The sequence below is a fragment of the Manduca sexta genome, chromosome 27 (genome assembly GCF_014839805.1).
Source record: "Manduca sexta isolate Smith_Timp_Sample1 chromosome 27, JHU_Msex_v1.0, whole genome shotgun sequence".
NCBI lineage: Eukaryota > Metazoa > Arthropoda > Insecta > Lepidoptera > Sphingidae > Manduca > Manduca sexta.
In genome coordinates this window covers 7,403,945-7,422,008 of record NC_051141.1, presented here as the reverse complement: position 1 = coordinate 7,422,008, position 18,064 = coordinate 7,403,945, and the positions used below count along the sequence as shown (strand labels likewise).

Here is an 18,064-nt window from a genome sequence, read left to right as displayed (position 1 = left end):
GCTATAGTCTTTGCTCTGGCATGAAATAAGGCGCGTTGGGGTAAGATCGTTAGACGTATAACATCGTACTTACTTATAAGTAAATCAAATAACTCGTAATTGTGTTATAATTTTTGTTTTCGGACAACACTACTAGTTCACATAAGTGATTTCTTCAAGTAAATAAAGTTTACGGTGCTAGCAAACAGAATATCGGTATTTCGTCGTTCCCTGGCAAACCCGGATTAACCCCATGCAAGAATTTGCCTAATTTTAATTGAGTATTTACTGTTTTCAATTAATTTTGTAGCGTTATAGTATCATAAAGCAAATAAATCATGTGACTTTTTTATTCAAATTTGACGAAACACGTATATTCCCTGAGATCCGACCTTTACACATACAATTATTTGTCATTAAAGTACGGATTAAAATCGTTCGATCTAGCCCTTGTAAAATAAGTATTGCAAGTTTTTAAAAATTTATACACGAAGAAATTATTATTATGTAATTTTTTAGTTCAGGTGAATGGTCGATTTGTTTATTTGTTATTTATTTACACGTGTACGTACTATTTCTTCGAATATTTTTTAAATATCTACAGTGTCACTTATATGAGGTAAGATAGTATAACTAGAACTGTTAAAAAAACAAAGTTCGCTTATAAAAATTTATTAAGGTGGGTTCGAGTAAGATCGGATACGGGGTAAGATCGTATAACGAAAAAATACCACGAGTCTATGGTTATTTATTAGTTTAAGCTATGTTGGCGGCTACGCTGTCTCTTTTTGCCCCACCCTATATACCACAGTTGATCCTAACCAAGAACGGGTGCGCTATGTGCATTGAAACAAAAAAGGTGGTTTTCGCTCTTCTTAACATTTTTGAGACTTCTACTTGATTTTGTGGACCTTATCATACTAGCATTAGAAGCGTTATTAGAACGAAGTCCGAACTTACCCTGCGGAGGTCCGATCTTTTCTACGGGTTTTAAATTTCTATAGGTACTGATATTATCATCTATTTTTAAGCTAACAGAGAGAATTAGAAGATGATTAAATTATCACATAAAGTAGCATTAATAATAACCAGTTTCATGTATAAAATGCCGGTACCGCTCAAATATTTTATGAGAAAAAAAATATTTTCGAGACTCCTCGCAACACACCGAAAAACCGTCCGAAATTAATTAATAAGGAATTGAAAAAATATATACCGTTTAGTATATTTAATAAAATATTTCCATGTTAATGATTTATTATGATAACTTCTATAGAATTCTTGTAAAAAAATAATTCGAGAACACTGTTTAACACGTCGAAAAAGCGTCCGATTTAACCCTAATGCACCTTACCGCTTACCTCTTTCGAGGATACCTAGCTTCTTTGAGGATAATTTTGTCTTACTTTCCCCGTAACTCTCAAACTGGATGCCGCTCGATATTCCTGACGCCTACGATCTTAATAATCTCGGAAAATTTGAAGGGGAACTTCTCAAATCTGTGGAGCCATAACAAAAGGTTCTCTTTTTTCGCAGTGCACGCGCATACTTGTGTCTTAAGAGGGTTAAACTTAACCAGGATCTGACTACCCGATTCGGAGACCCACCCCTAAGTAGACTCAACTTCAGAAACTAGTTGAGATAGTATAAGAATATTCTGCTGTCAAGTAAAACGCGTTCGTCCCGTAAGTACTTATCATCCGCATGGCAATGTAAGGTGCGTTGGGGTTAAATCGGACGCTTTTTCAAAGTGTTAGTTAAACAGTGTTCTCGAATAATTTTTTTACAAGAATTTTGTAGAAGTTATCATAATGAATTATTAACTTAGCTATATGTTATTAAATATACTAAATGGTATATATTTTTTCAATTTCTTAAATATAACACTTTATGTTTTATAAAGCTTTAAAAATGTACCGTAAGTACTTTTAGAAATGTGTGAGAAAGATAGGATCTTCACAGGTATAGTTCGGACTACTCTCTAAAACCGTCTATGTTAAAGGGATTCGAAAATCCATAAAAAGAGTATATTCTGATCTAGATAGTTATTTATAAACATTCAAAAAAAATTAAAAATTTCGTAAGATATTTTTAGAAGCGAACTTTGTTTTTTTAATAGTTCTAGGCATACGATCACTGTAGATACGCCACGTATAAATAGAAATAGTAAATCCGGATCTGCCAGGGAACGACAAAACACCGATATTCTGTTTGTTAGCACCGTACACATTATTTACTTGACGGATTCACTCATGTGAACTAGTGGAACGTAGGGTACAAGATGGGGTCGCAGGTAGTGTTGTCCGAAAACAAAAATTATAACAAAATTACGAGTTATTTGATTTATACGATGTTATACCTCCTACGATCTTACCCCAACGCGCCTTATATTGCCTGAGATCCGATCTTTACACATAAAATTATTTGTCATTAAAGAACGGATAAAATAGAAGGATCTAGCACTTGTAAAATATTGCAAATTTTTGTCAAAATTTATACACGAAGACGTCTGAACTCATGAATTATGTATTTTTTTTTAGTTCAGGTGTATGGTCGATTTTGTGTATTTGTTATTTATTTACACGTGTATGTACTATTTCTTCGAATATTTTTAAAAATATCTGCAGTATCACTCATATGAGGTAAGATCGTATGCCTAAAACTATTAAAAAAACAAAGTTCGCTTCTAAAAATATCTGAAGATATTTATTAATTTTTTTTATGTTACACATACACGGTTTTAGATAGTAGTCCGAACTATACCTGTGAAGGTCCTATCTTTCTCACACATTTCTAAAAGTATGGTACTTTTAAAGCCTTATAAAACATTAACTGTTATATATAATGAATTGAAAAAATATATACCACTTAGTATATTCAATAACATGTAGGCATGTCAATGATTCATTATAATAACCTCTACAGAATCGTTGTAAAAAATAAATCGAGAACACTGTTTAACACGTCGAAAAAGCGTCCGATTTAACCCCAACGCACCTTATTGAATCTGCAAAATTGCATTTTGCAGATTCAATACTACATAGGGACTGTCGATATTTAAACGGTCCTTATTAGAATGAACTGCATTTATTTAAGACAATAAGGATCGAAGTGCTTATCGCCATGGTAATATAACACTAAACATGCGATGTATTGTATATTGCACGTACTTATAGTGCATTTTATGCAGGGACCGTCAATTTGTTGTAGAGAAGTGTATGATCTATAACTTTTGTCTGACCTATTTTTACGATAATACCTCTGGTTCAGAGAAAAATGTGAAAATCCGGTTTTACCTTTGACCTTGACATTTTATTGGACATAAGTATTTAACGTCTATACCAATTTTCAGCTCTATGCGAATTTTTCCTAACTTAAATGTTAATTTGACTGGACTACATCGTCTCGAGTTTAGACCAGATTTACATGAGTATAATATTCTAAGGACTTGAAAAAACTGGGAAAATGGGTTAAGTAAGTAAATATTTATTAGAGTTACTTAACTGTAAAATATCAATGGAATGTGTTGTTCAATCCGGTGACGCCAAGTGCTTATCTTTATTACTTCAAAAGACAAGAGTTAAAGTCTATGATTTATAAGGAAAACAATTAAGTACTTCAGTATTTACGTAGATATGACAAACGAAAAAATAAGATGCATTCGGCTAAATTCGGACCGTTTATTTATGATTTGAGGGTAGCTTCGAAAAGATTTTATTTTCTCATAAAATATTTCATTGATTGAAAAACTAAACTTAAAACTTATACCGTGAAAGAATATCCCTAGTTTTAAGTGAGTATTTCCTGTTTTCAGTAAATTTTCTAGCCAAAAAATGTTGATTTGTTTATTTAAATTTGCTGAAACACGTCTATACGCTGCGATATGATCTTTACGCATACAATTATACATCGTAGTCAAGAACGGATTAAAATCATTCGATCTTGTACTTGTAAATTAGGAAATTAATGGCAATTGTTTGTCAAAATACACGAAGACGTGTCAATGTAAATTCAGTAAATATGCAATTTTTTGATTCAGGTGAATAACTGATACTTTTTTTCAAATATTGCTAAAATATCTACACTCGTGAGGGGTAAGATTGAATGCTCTACAGAATTTTTGAAAATATAAAATCGCGCCCTCTGTTTAACACACTAAAAAGTGTCCGATTTTAACTCAACGCACCCTAAGTAATTCATTGCGCTATCGGGATACCTTTTCGCGAAAAAACACGTTATCGATAACATCACTTAGGGGGTGAATGGAACGGCTATGTTCGTTTCACCGGTCTTACGGTCCAATGTCGACGCTCGTGAGTTTAGTATCATCCGAACGCGCACTTGAGCGAGTTACTAACCCCTGTAAGTATACCCCATATCGGCATACCAAACAAAACCCGCGGTGGCCTTCTTCAGCGCATATGGGACGACCCCCGCAAACGTCCCTACGCAATAATACATTGCAGCACCTCTCTAATTGAGGGGGACTTAGATGCTCTCAAACACTAAAAGACGCCTTTGGCATTTACTACATCGGGAGACTCACTACCCGCAATGTCGTTCACCTCTGTAGTCGAGCGAGCGGCCGCCCGCTCCTATCCTTGCGACTCGCTAAGCCTCAATTATTCGCCTTTTACGACAGGCAGGGGATGCCGTGGTGGAATTTTCCAGATACCCCGAGCCACAAGGCATGAGGCGCCTCCTTCGTCTCTGGCTGCGGGCGGGATCGTTCTGCTCACGATCCCGCTCAGCATTCTCCGTCCGCGAGATAACGCACCCGTAAAAGGAGACCATCGCTCGCCACGACCTCCAGCCGGTGACCATGGCGGAAACCACAACCGGCAGCGAGAGGTCTCCTTCGACGACTGGTCTTGGAGTGGTGCGTTGTAGATCCCAGACTGAGCCCTCCTCGGGGGTGTGTTGAACCGTGTCTTCTTTGCCGTTGCCGCAATGGTGGTACACGTCGGACTCCTCTTATCCGATTCAACACAGAAACGAACCGAAACACCCGTAGCCCGTCAGCACCTGTGTCAAACGGAATGTTGGCGCACTGTGACGCCTGTCAAGCCAGTTAAGACAGGTCGCACTGCTGCGACGGTCCTCAAACCCACCTCTTCAGCCTGGTATGCCACTCCTCCACGGCGGCGCTACGGATCGAGGCCAATTGAGCCGTGACTTCTCTCGCGCACAGTCTCCGTCCGAGACTGGATGCCTCCTCACGCCAGAAGAATACTGACGAAAGGTATTTAGCATCCAGTTACAATGGTAGACTACCGGCCAAGACACACGTCGCCTCGTGAGTGACTGTGCGGTAGTTCCTAATGATTGGCAGTGCCACAAAATGCTGCGGCTTGCGCATTAGAGCGGCGCATCGAGCATTCAGGGAGTCTGCCCAGGTACGACAACTTTGTATGGCCATGGACTCGATTTTATTCTGTGGAACAAAGATGTGACATCAAAAGCGTTTTCGTAATAAAGTGGATCACATACATTCAGGAGGTTCAATGAGCAAAATTTGAGGCAAACATTTGATATTAAAAACTTTTTTAATTCTGGTCATATGTATATTCTATAGTCACGAACGTCCATATTAACACCGTGCCCCCCCGAGGCAATTCTTGTGCACTTGGTCTCCACACCAAATGCACGCACATGCAGGGGGTACATTTGCCGCGACCCTAGACACACAGTTCAGTGTGTATACCTCATGGTTGCTAAATACACATTGAAGACTATAAGGGTTCGCGAACATTTCCCCTCCTTCTCCCTTCCAACCATCCTAAGAAAGCTCCTTCTCCTTCCTTTTCTTTTCCTTTCCTCGGTTCCCTCCCTTCTTCCTCCCGTACCCTGTGACCGGATAGCCGTGGGTCGCAAGCGTACCGTCCGCTGGTACCCTCGGCGATAAAGGTAGGGCCCACCAAATCCTCACAGGGACGGCCGTGGTTGCTAAGCCGGGGATCGCTTGTATACCGTTAGCAGGGTACCCCTGGAGAAAACCACGACAGATCTCCAAAAAAAAAGTCACTGTGGATGACCTATTTATTCACTTGAACAACAAATAATTCTACTTATTTGATTAATATTTTCTATTCAAATCGAAGTTTACACTTAGACTCGAGTCAACACAACCACAACACAACACAACCATAAGCTGTAAATATTGACCATACTAAAGTCAGTTTGAATGGATATCAGTTCAACACAGTGAATGTTCGAACGCCGAATCTAGTACGTAGTACATATATATCGATGCTATGTACCATATTCCATCGATGGTTCTGGTACTTGCAATTTGCATAAGGTTTTTTTATGGTCTCCAATCTTGTCTTTATTGTGTGTTGAATCCATTCATACACTTATGTATGTACTAAACAAGGGTGACTTTTTAAAACATTTAAAAGGAAACAAATCTTCACTGAATGCATCGAATTTATGCTAGATTGTTAACTAACTAATGGTATAAGTGTACACTGTGCGTATCTAACAATCATACACTAGTGCAACGAACGCTTTGGACGTGGGGACAAGTTGCGCCTCTTGAATTTACACTAAGTATTCTAAACGATTGATTGACAGAATCGTAGATTCTCAGCTAATAATTTTGAAACCTACATAATATTATTCTATGAGATTTTCAAGGTTATTATAAAAACATTCGACCATTAGAATAATTTTACATAGAAACAAAAGCACATGCTCGGCTTACTTACAAATAGCTTCGTAATAAAAATAGTTGGATTAGAATAGGTAGTTTATTTTTCACTTTAATGTTTGCATGTTCATCTGCTTTAATATTCATTCCCGGAGTAAAAGTACATTGATATATTCTTGACCGTGATTTAAAGTACTTGTGCTTGTATCCAGAATTTTGTCAATCTGTGTGCGCCATTACTTAAACTCATTCAGCGATTTACTTATGAAATCTTAAGAAACGTTTGCAACTAATAAAGCATGCAATTAGTACGATGAAAAATTTATGTTTAGTTCAAGCTCATCATCGACCCAACCGACCCAAGAGTTAAATTTTATCGGTGTACTTAATGAAAATAGATCATTACATTTTACAAAGATCGAGTAATGCGTTCGCTCTAAACTGATGTATCTAACGCTGTTCTAATAAGGCGGTGGCAGCTGTGCACCCGTCAGTTTAAGCAGACAACCCCTCTTGTCCGTAATATACATTACAACAGTACCCATTGTGTCGATCGGGGAGCGGGCTACACCAGCTGTCTCGACCCTGAATTGCGCACCAACCTCGACCTCCAACGTATCCAAATCGAATAAACAATAGAAGGCTGAAAACATCATGACAGCTGCAGTATCATCATCTAAACCACACTATAGGGCGCTGTCGCGTCGTGGCAAATGAACTATGCTAGCTACGGAGTTATGCATCTTTTTTTTATACAAATAATATTATATGGGTCTTCCACTGTTAACAGTAAGACAATTTAATAATTCATACGGTTATATTATTGTTTTATTAGATTAGTAATACAGCTTCCGCGTGGTGCGGCGCTCGAATAAAAAATAATTCTCCCTTTCGATATATCGTCCCGTAACACAGAAACGATATTTATGAATTTTATATACTTACTTAATATATATTTTTAATAATCATATTATTTAGTTATTAAGTACTTAATGAATCCAGTGAGTGACTTCCAATAAACCGAAAAACAAGAATCTCATAAATTTACAGGATACCTAGGGGAACAAAATTGTGACGCTTCCCTTCCTTTCCCTCATAATAAACAGGGTTGCTTAAAGGGGAGATTGCTATAAGAAATATTCTCAATACAAAAGGTCGGTAAAGAAAGTATGGTTACCAACCTTTGGATAGTATGGCGTAATTACGGCTGGCATGGCATTACTTTGGAGTGAGCAGGGGCGGGAGAGCGCGCTGGATTGTTGCTAATAATAGCTAAGCAGCTGATATATTTGGATATATCAGGCAGGCAGCTATCATTAGGATATGTATCCTAAAATTATGACTTCGTTAAAATTACTTGTCCTCAATATGTATGGTTGATAAATATATTAATTGTCGATCCACAGCAACGACAGTAACCGACAAAGTTACAATCAAATTAATTTTCATTGTTTCCCGATGAATACTCCACTGCGAAATATACTTACATGAATACTGCGCATTGTATTCATAGATAATAATTCTCTGCCTTTGAATTTAATAACCTTTGGAGCTACCCTTATGTACCTACAATAAAAATAAACACTTCGCCGAATGTATTCGTATTTTCTATTATAGACAGCTGTGTGTATTCGCGACTGTATGCCAGTCGTGTATTCTAAGTAATAATAGAATCTTTCCGTCCCCAAAACAATCTTGTTTCGGCGTATGCAAGCAGGTAATACATTCGCCAGGTAAATGTTAACAATGGTCTATTATTGTATTTTGTTGATGGAGGGTTGCGCGGGAAGCCTCGTCAAGGAAACGGTTCATCAGCATTTTTTATACACACGCCTAACTATATTATACTTAAGAAGGGGGAGTAGGAGGGGTGCATTTTAATTGTCACACTCATATTAATGATAAGTACCTAGTTTTTTGTTTATTTTATTGATGTTTACGAAGCAGGAAGTATGTGGTATCGTCGTGCGAGTAATAGGTAGAATGATGATTGGACAACCTTAATTATACATAGGTGGAACTAAGAGCGTGAACCCGATGATCGTCAGGTTATCTACAGCGGTTGCAACCCTTGTCGGTGGAGAAATGGCGCGCGGGCCAATGGCACGTCGGCCACACCCCTCGCCCCTATAATATTGCACATGCATCTAGTTTGCGTCGCCGCGCCTTCCTACGAAGTAATATTAGATATTGACATTGCATAAAGGAGAATTACTTACATGCAACTGTATGCTTGCATAGTGCACACACACAAATAAAAAAAGTTTTTATTTTTAAATATTTCATAGCTACGTAATAGTTTTCAATTTTATGAAAATCTAAATCACTAACATCTTTTTTTACTTATCAATTTTATTGTTTAAGTTAATTTTTAATTGCCCAAGGCCACGGTATCAGTTGTATTCATTGATAAGATTATATTTTAAATTCTAAGTATTCTTATAAAATAACTTGAATTTCCAGGACCTGTTTCATATTAGAATAAGTATTATTTGCTAATCGTCACATGAGTGTTAATTTAATGTATATTAACCGATCAAATATAAAAGTCACACGGTAATCTATACTCCTAAACACATGGTAATTTCCCAACTTTCACCCTTCTCAAGTTATACTCAAATGCGATTTCTTCATGTATATTTCTTAGTACGTTTTCATAGCTTTCTTTCTCTATAATATCTTAGATTTGATTGTGATACGCGGAACGTTTTGAACACTCACTGTGGAACGAGCTTTTTCTTTAAGCTTTGTCCACTTAAATTGATTGAGTTGGAGGAAAACTAGGCGTAAAAATGCAACTTGATTTGCAATATGCGTTAACTTTACTTTCAAGATAAGTTCAACTTCAACTTTATACGTACTCACTCTTTTGAAATACTTAATTAAGTAACAAAGTACTTACAAACAATCCTGCGGAGCAGCATGCGTCCTCTAGTTACAATCATTATCGGAATTATTAAGGTAAAGCAAAGGGTAAGATCGTAGGCGGTGTAACGACGTATAAATCTAATAATTTGCTATTGTGTTGTAACTTTTGTTATCCGTAGAGACTTCCTAAAATGTGTGCCATCTTGTTTCCTACAACCCATTAGTTTGCATGAGTGAATCCGACAAGTAATAAGTGTTTACAGTGCCAAGAAACAAAATACTTTTTTAAATCTGAACTATCCCTATTGACTTACTTTTTTTCTGATTTTAATGGATTTATGAGCTAAAGTGCCCTCGCCTAATATCGTATATGGATCGGATAGTTTAAGCAATATAGGCGGGGATGCCGTTTCTTTTTGCCTCATCCTAAATAAGGTGCATTCGGATGAGATCAGATAAAGGGTAAGATCGTATAACGCAAAAATACCACGAAGATATGTTTTTTTTTTTAAGTTTAGGCTACATAGGGAGCTACGCCTTTTTATGCGCAGCCTTATATAGAGCAGCTGATGCTACGACCAAGAACAGGTTTTACTGTGTGAAATCAAACCAACAAGATCGATTTTTCTCTTCATTGATCGGGACTTCTAATTGCTTTTGCGAACCTTACCATACCAATTTTAGAAGCATTATTAGAACGAAGCCTCGAGTTGAAAACGAAGTTTCGAGCCTCCTCTGAAATCATCGAAACACGTCGTAGACACCTATACATGGTAAGTACCATAAATAAAAATTGCTTTTGCATCTATGAATGCCAGTGGCGAATGCATATGTATGGCGTCACTTAACTGAGCATGTGATTCGTTTTCGCGTGAAAATTTAAATTGACAATTTGAAACCGCAATTTTAGCCAATATGTACTTAAATGATAGTAATTACCATTCATAAAAGTATGTAATATGTACTTACTCGGTACTAGATTTGATTTTCCGAACCCTCACTGTGTTCGACTGAAATGTACATCTGACTTTAGTATGGATTTAACATAGACAGCGTGTACACAACAAGTGTACGGAGCGGTGCTCATAATTTTAGAGCTCGAGTCTAAGTGTAACTCTGGATCTGAATAAAAACTATTAGTCGCCAATTTACCTATACTCTATTTAAAGCGATTTAGCACTGCATGCTTTTAAAGTTTGGTTAGACGACGATTCATGATTAAGCGTTGCAGCGAACTTTAATTTTAATTCCAGATTTTAAACATATTGGTTACTATGGACGTATGTCATATTCATATTCATGTCTATCGGTAGAATATACGTCAGTGGTAAATACTTAACTTAATGTCTCTAAAACGTATGCCAGCTTTGGGCATTCTTTATCTATGAAGGTTCGGGGATCGGGAACTAATATACTTAGATATAAGATCACTTATTAGGTATCTTACGTATTAATTTAAGTACTTCTCCTGATGTAGGTATAGGAGCATCCATCGCGGGTGTAAATATATGAAATTATTGTGCATTAAGATTTTTTGTTTGTCAATGCCAAGAACTCTACCTGTTTAAAGTAGGTATGTTTGTAGATAATATACTAGAACTAATCTAACTGCGACCATTTAGATTTATTCATTTAAGTACTAGTCACCAATATCTGTATAGTTTTGACATTAAGAGTAAAATAAGTACTTATGTATTATCTTAGTTACATGAAGAGGTACTTACTTACTAGAACAGTGTAAATAAAAATATCATCGTTCAATTATTACTCATCGTTAGATTCCCACATAAAACTAGTATAATTTAAAAGGGCTTCTTTTCGTCGGGTAATCCCGTGTTACTTACCACTTCATACGATAGTGGTCTCTTCCGGAACGGGCGGATCGCGTACTATGACCGATCTTCAAATTAATTGAAAATGCTGGTCTAGACATTCATTTCCTCTGTGGGTTCGTTGACACTAGGAGTATGGCGAAGTAACGACCACAGATAAAATATGCAATCGTTAGGAAGGTGTGAACTCGCTTGGCGCTAACGAACTTTTGCAAGTTAATATCGGTACTGTACTAAATATTAATATTAAGTAAGTATACTTATTTAATTTGAACTGCCGATGACTAAGCGTTTAGCTATCTAAGTAGTTTCTTAATTAAATATTATATATATTAAGTAATTATATAATAATACCCAAACGGCTAAAATATAAAAAAGCTCTTTTTCATATAAAAAACTCGTAAATATATTACTCGCAAATATTTTACTCGTGTCCCTATTTAGCAATAGAAACTAGATCTTTAGATCTTTTCGCGAGGTGATAATATAGCCCAAGTATAGAAATAATTTTAAAAAAGCGGCGATAGCCTAGTTGGGTGTGGAACGGTCTGCCAAGACGAATGTCCGCAGGTTCAAATCCCAAGGGCACACACCTCTGACTTTTCTAAAAAAATCATGTGTGTATTCTTTGTGAATTTATCGTTCGCTTTAACGGTGAAGGAAAACATTACATTATGTTTTTTTTATACGTACGTACATGCTATCTCTAAAATGACTAAAAGACACCAAAAAAAGTTAATGTGTTAACTTGGTTCAAAATATGGGGCCAGATAATGAGGCTGCTGTTGCGATTTGGGTATAAAACCCCCAAAAAAATGTCGACTACGAGTAAACATTAGCTAATAGTACAGGATCCCTGGTACACTTTTCATCGTTTATTTATATCAAGCAGAATTTTCTTGAGTAGCTTCCTTTTGACTAAGCGCACAAGTTTTTTCCTTACAGTAATGTTGGTAAATGGTAGCTTAATAGGGGTAGCAAGGATAAAATATGTTGATTTGATGAATTATAAAAATTTATTACTAACCGAATTTTTCTTTGTTAATTATCGAGATAATTATCTAAATAACGTGAAAAAATGTTTGTCCTACAAAATATAAGGTTTTGTTAGGGAGTCCTCCCTCTCCAACATGTATCATAAACAAGGTCATGAAAAATAATTACTAACCAGCTATTTTTTTTATTGGTTAGCTAACATTTGCATAGCTTACCACTCACATTGTCCTACAAATTGCGTGGTATGTCATCTTGGTCCTACGCTCAAAAGTTGTCAATATCGCAAGAATTTTTTTCATTATTAACTGTAGGACAAAGGTAACACATGATAGGTTAATATATTTGTCGTCCAAATAAAACAAGTGTACCAGGGATCCTGTACTATAATTAACGTATTACTTAACTGACTAGTTCGCAAGCATAATATATCGAGTAGAAATTCAGCTTCATAAACTTGGTAGTTAATCTATACTATTATATAAAGCTGAAGAGTTTGTTTGTTTGTTTGTTTGTTTGTTTGTTTGTTTGTTTGTTTGTTTGTTTGTTTGTTTGTTTGTTTGTTTGTTTGTTTGTTTGAACGCGCTAATCTCAGGAACTACCGGTCCAAACTGAAAAATTCTTTTTGCGTTGGATAGCCCTTTGTTCGTGGAGTGCTATAGGCTATATATCATCACGCTATACCCAATAGGAGCGGGGCAGTAATGGCTAATCTCAGGAACTACCGGTCCAAACTGAAAAATTCTTTTTGCGTTGGATAGCCCTTTGTTCGTGGAGTGCTATAGGCTATATATCATCACGCTATACCCAATAGGAGCGGGGCAGTAATGGCTAATCTCAGGAACTACCGGTCCAAACTGAAAAATTCTTTTTGCGTTGGATAGCCCTTTATTCATGGAGTGCTATAGGCTATATATCATCACGCTATACCCAATAGGAGCTGAGCAGTAATGGCTAATCTCAGGAACTACCGGTTTCAACTGAAAAATTCGTTTTGTGTTGGATAGCCCTTTATTTGTGGAGTGCTATAGGCTATATGTCATCACGCTATGACCAATAGGAGCGGAGCAGTAATGGCTAATCTCAGGAACTACCGGTCCAAACTGAAAAATTATTTTTGCGTTGGATAGCCCTTTGTTCGTGGAGAGCTATAGGCTATATATTATCACGCTATATTCAATAGGAGCGGAGCAGTAATGGCTAATCTCAGGAACTACCGATTCGAACTGAAAAAATATTTTTGTGTTGAATAGTCCTTTGTTTGTGGAGTGCTCATAGTTATATATCTTAACGCTATGACCAATAGGAGCGGAGCAGTAATGGCTAATCTCAGGAACTACCGGTTTCAACTGAAAAATTCGTTTTGTGTTGGATAGCCCTTTATTTGTGGACCGCTATAAGCTATATATCATCACGCTATGACCAATAGGAGCGGAGCAGTAATGGCTAATCTCAGGAACTACCGGTTTGAACTGAAAAAAATTTTTTTTGTGTTGGATAGCCCTTTGTTCCTGGAGTGCTATAGGCTATATATCATCATGCTATGACCAATAGGAGCGGAGCAGTAATGAAACATGTTGCAAAAACGGGGAAAATTATGAGTTTTGAGAGCTTCCGTTGCCTGCGCTGCGTAAACGGTTAAAGTTATGCAACAATGATGTATGACGGGATTGTTTCACTTAAAAGTTCTAAATAATATAACAAAGTCCCCGCTGCATCTGTCTGCCTTAACGTGTTAAACTCAAAAACTATCTAACGTATTAAGATGAAATTTGGTATGGAGACAGTTTGAGACCCTGGGAAGAACATAGGCTCCCGGGAAACTACTATTTTTATAACGGAAAACTTTAGCCTGAATAACTTTATAACGCGGGCGGAGCCGCGAGCAAAAGCTAGTCTTTAATAAAAAAAATGGTTATTAGGTACTTATGGCGCATTCATATAAGATCGGATAAGAGGTAAGACTGTACAAGTACTTAGAAGTACTTACCACAAACTATGGTTTAAACCATATGAATGCGTCAACTCACTGCGCTGATGTCCGTCAACTAAGCATGTTCGCTGGCAGCGATCCCCGTAGTTGTTCTGTACAAGTAGATACTTACATTGTTGGACAATTGTATCAATTGCTAAATTGTACAATTATTTTTGTTTTGCTCTGCCTGATTGTCAACGGCACCGTTTCAGCAGTAATACCGAGAGAATTGTTAAACCTATGATCTAGGCAATGGTTTATTGAAATGAGTAGGTACTAGGTAAGTACCTATATTGATAGAATAGACCAATAAGTAGCAAGTAGTTACTTAATTAGGTTAGTTGTTGGTAGAATTTTCGAATATTTATTATAAGTACTAGAATTATTTGGGTAATATCATAATAAATCATTAACTTGGCTATGTTATTAAATATACTTACTAAATGGTGTAAGTACTTATATTTTTTATTTGAAGTGTACTCGGTAGTATCATCACCTACAATAAAGTTTACACGGAGAGAGTTATAATATAAAATTACTTATCACATAAAGTAGCTTTGATTGTAACCAGTTTGATATATGTATAAATGTCAGGTCCACTGAAATATTTTGTGAGAAAAATCTATTTCGATAGTCCTTTCAACTCATTGAAAAACCGTACGAACGTACTTAGCCGAATTGTACTTATTTGTAAACATGTACAAAAACAGGGGCCTTATTCTCTATCCCGCATGTTATTTTAACAGTGTGTAACAAGCACGTAACACAACGCATCATGTTAAGGACTATAGAAATTTGGCTTACAGAATACCATTCCACACACATTTCTCGAAGATAACATGACACGGCCGCGTTACGCAGTTACACTATCATACAGAATAAAGGCCCTGCTTTGTATAGATTGTTCCATTTTTGAGATAGATCGAAAAAAGCGTTTGGGATCGTTTATTGAAAATGGCGGTTATGTAAGTATTCACTTACCTACTAACTTAATTAAGGCGGACGCCGGCGACGACCTGCTACCGAGGCTTTACATCTGCTCTAATCTCAAGGAGTGAACGGTTAAGTTCATTAGCGAACTGCTGGAATCGAAATAGCATACCGTCAATTTTCGTCGTCGCATTGCCATTTTGGCGTCCTGGTTGCCATGGGAATAAGGCGACGAACTATTAAATAAGTAAGTATGTAAATTAACGACGACTTCGAATGATGTTCGTAAGGAGTTAGAGGAAAGTACTTCATAAATGTTGAAATGCTTGGATCCATTCAGCTACTCAGATAAAATCTCAGTCGACGAAGCACTGTGACGCAGTGCTCTTCTGCTTATAGTGGAGCGCCTGGAGGTTTTCACCTCGGATTAGAGTTATAGTTAATGAATTAATATGATCGATGTGGGATATTGTTTTTTAAACTATAAATTGCAATGTTTACCCAAAATTTTTTTTGTTCAAAAAAAATATTATAAAAATTAATGTTTGACCAAATATTTTCACTTTAAACAGTATTTTTTTTATATTTATAGGCCTACCTGTGTATAAAAATAGCAGTAGGGATCTCGAACAGGTAAACGTGGGGAGAAGGAATGGAATTTCTAGGCCATTTTAATTATAAATGAAACGTACTCTATTGTGTACATTTAAAAAAATAAGGTAATTAATTACGACTAATGAAAAGAAAAAAAAAATAGTACAAAATCTGTTTATTTAAATATATTACATTGTTGTCTACATGAAATATTTTCTTCTACTTCATCTATCTGTATAATAGGTGAAGTATTGGAACAACTATTTCCGCTGCACTGTAAACATGCTACACTGCAGTATAAACCACTTTTTCTGCATCCACACGCAGCTCCACATCCCTTTTTGTAATTACAAAAAAACATTTGCAATAAATTATCCGGCGCGGGTAATTGATTCATTGTTATTGGGATGTACATGTTATTGAATAATTCCATCCCCAATTTTCAATAACTACGTCATTTAATAGCCATATCTGAATTTGTAGGTACACTCTCTTAAGGTGCTCAAACGCTGCATCAGTTGTTGTGATGACAAAATAACACTCTATTTTTGGATGTTGCTTTTATGAAAGAATTAAACCTTAATGTATTTAAATCATGAGTTTTAGACGGAGCGCCATAAACTCAAAAAACATGCTACACCTGCTTGCAATATATAATTGGGGTCTTCATTGATATTTTTGAAAATTGGGGATGGAAGTATTCCAATAACATGTACATCCCAATAACAATGAATCAATTACCTGCTCCGGATAATTTATTGCAAATGTTATTTTGTAATTACAAAAGGGATGTGGAGCTGCGTGTGGATGCAGAAAAAGTGGTTTATACTGCAGTGTAGCATGTTTACAGTGCAGCGGAAATAGTTGTTCCAATACTTCACCTATTATACAGATAGATGAAGTAGAAGAAAATATTTGATGTAGACAACAATGTAATATATTTAAATAAACAGATTTTGTACTATTTTTTTCTTTTCATTAGTCGTAATTAATTACCTTATTTTTTTAAATGTACACAATAGAGTATGTTTCATTTATAATTAAACTGGCCGAGAAATTCCATTGTACATAGCAGCTTTCGCTCCGCTCTCCCCTCCATGTTTTTCTAACTGTTCGAGATCCCTACTGCTATTTTTATACACAGGTATCTTTGAAAAATGATCCTATATGTCTACTCAGGTAAGATTTAACATATAAATAAAGAAAATACTGTTTAAAGTGAAAACATTTGGTCAAACATCAATTTTTTATAATATTTTTTTTTAACAATGAAAAAATGGAGTGCACAAAGAAATTTTGGGTAAACATTGCAATTTATAGTTTAAAAAACAATATCCCACATCGATCATATTAATTCATTCACTATAACTCCAATCCGAGCTTTTACGGTTTTGAATGCTCCAGGCACTCCACTATTAGTTTATAAAAACAATTATAATTAAATCTAAACTTTTTAGCCGAATGTTTGCATGGTACGTTTCGATAAACGGCTTGTCGATGTGGCTACAACGACCAGTGAGAGGGAGTAAATAAACACTGCGTAGGTACCCAAGTAGATGGAATGAACGTTTGGGTCCGTTTAATTGGCCGGCACGTTCTTCAGATTTAAACCCTTTAGACTTTTTTATTACACGTGTCATATAGTCCGTGGTGCCAACGCTTGAAAGCCTTAATCGTATTTTCTGCTGCAGAGCAATTAGCATGTAAAATTAATCCAGTTGTGAGTTAGGCAATTTATACCCATTATAACTACTTACATCGTTATTATATTACATTATGAGACACATAGAATTTAACTCGATGTTCGCGGCTTCATCTGTGTAAAAGTCTCTCCTGATCCAATGCCCCATATGAATTTCACTAAGTAAATCCGTTTACTGGTTGCTAGGTTTTCTGGGTTAATTAGGTTGTAAATTTGTAACATAGGTACTCATAAGTATTTTGTTCTTTTAATCACTTAATACATTTCTATTGATTTTTGTAGATTAATCTACCTAGAATTCAAGTTTTATTGTTTAAAAACGTATTGGAAGGACATATACTAAGTAACGTATGAAAAGCTTTTTGACCTTAAAAGCACAATAATTCTAATGGTCGATGGTCTCATGGTGTAGAGTATCGATGGATCGATTTTGTTATAAAAGAATTTGCATAAATTACCCATACTTGCTGACTACAATGTTTTTCAAAATACTAGAATCAGAACTCAGTGTTATAAAAAATGATACGACAATCTTGTGA

The 18,064-nt window shown here is 36.1% G+C and overlaps 1 protein-coding gene across 1 annotated transcript in view; it reads right to left on the bottom strand.

Moving 5' to 3' along the window:
• Nucleotides 1-5,758: 5,758 nt before the first annotated feature.
• LOC119190883 (uncharacterized PE-PGRS family protein PE_PGRS46-like) overlaps nt 5,759-18,064 on the bottom strand; it is an 18,033-nt gene continuing 5,727 nt past the window's right edge. The window contains exon 4 of the mRNA XM_037444131.1: nt 5,759-5,965. Within this exon, the coding sequence (XP_037300028.1) occupies nt 5,759-5,965 (207 nt within the window). The remainder of the gene's footprint in view (nt 5,966-18,064) is intronic.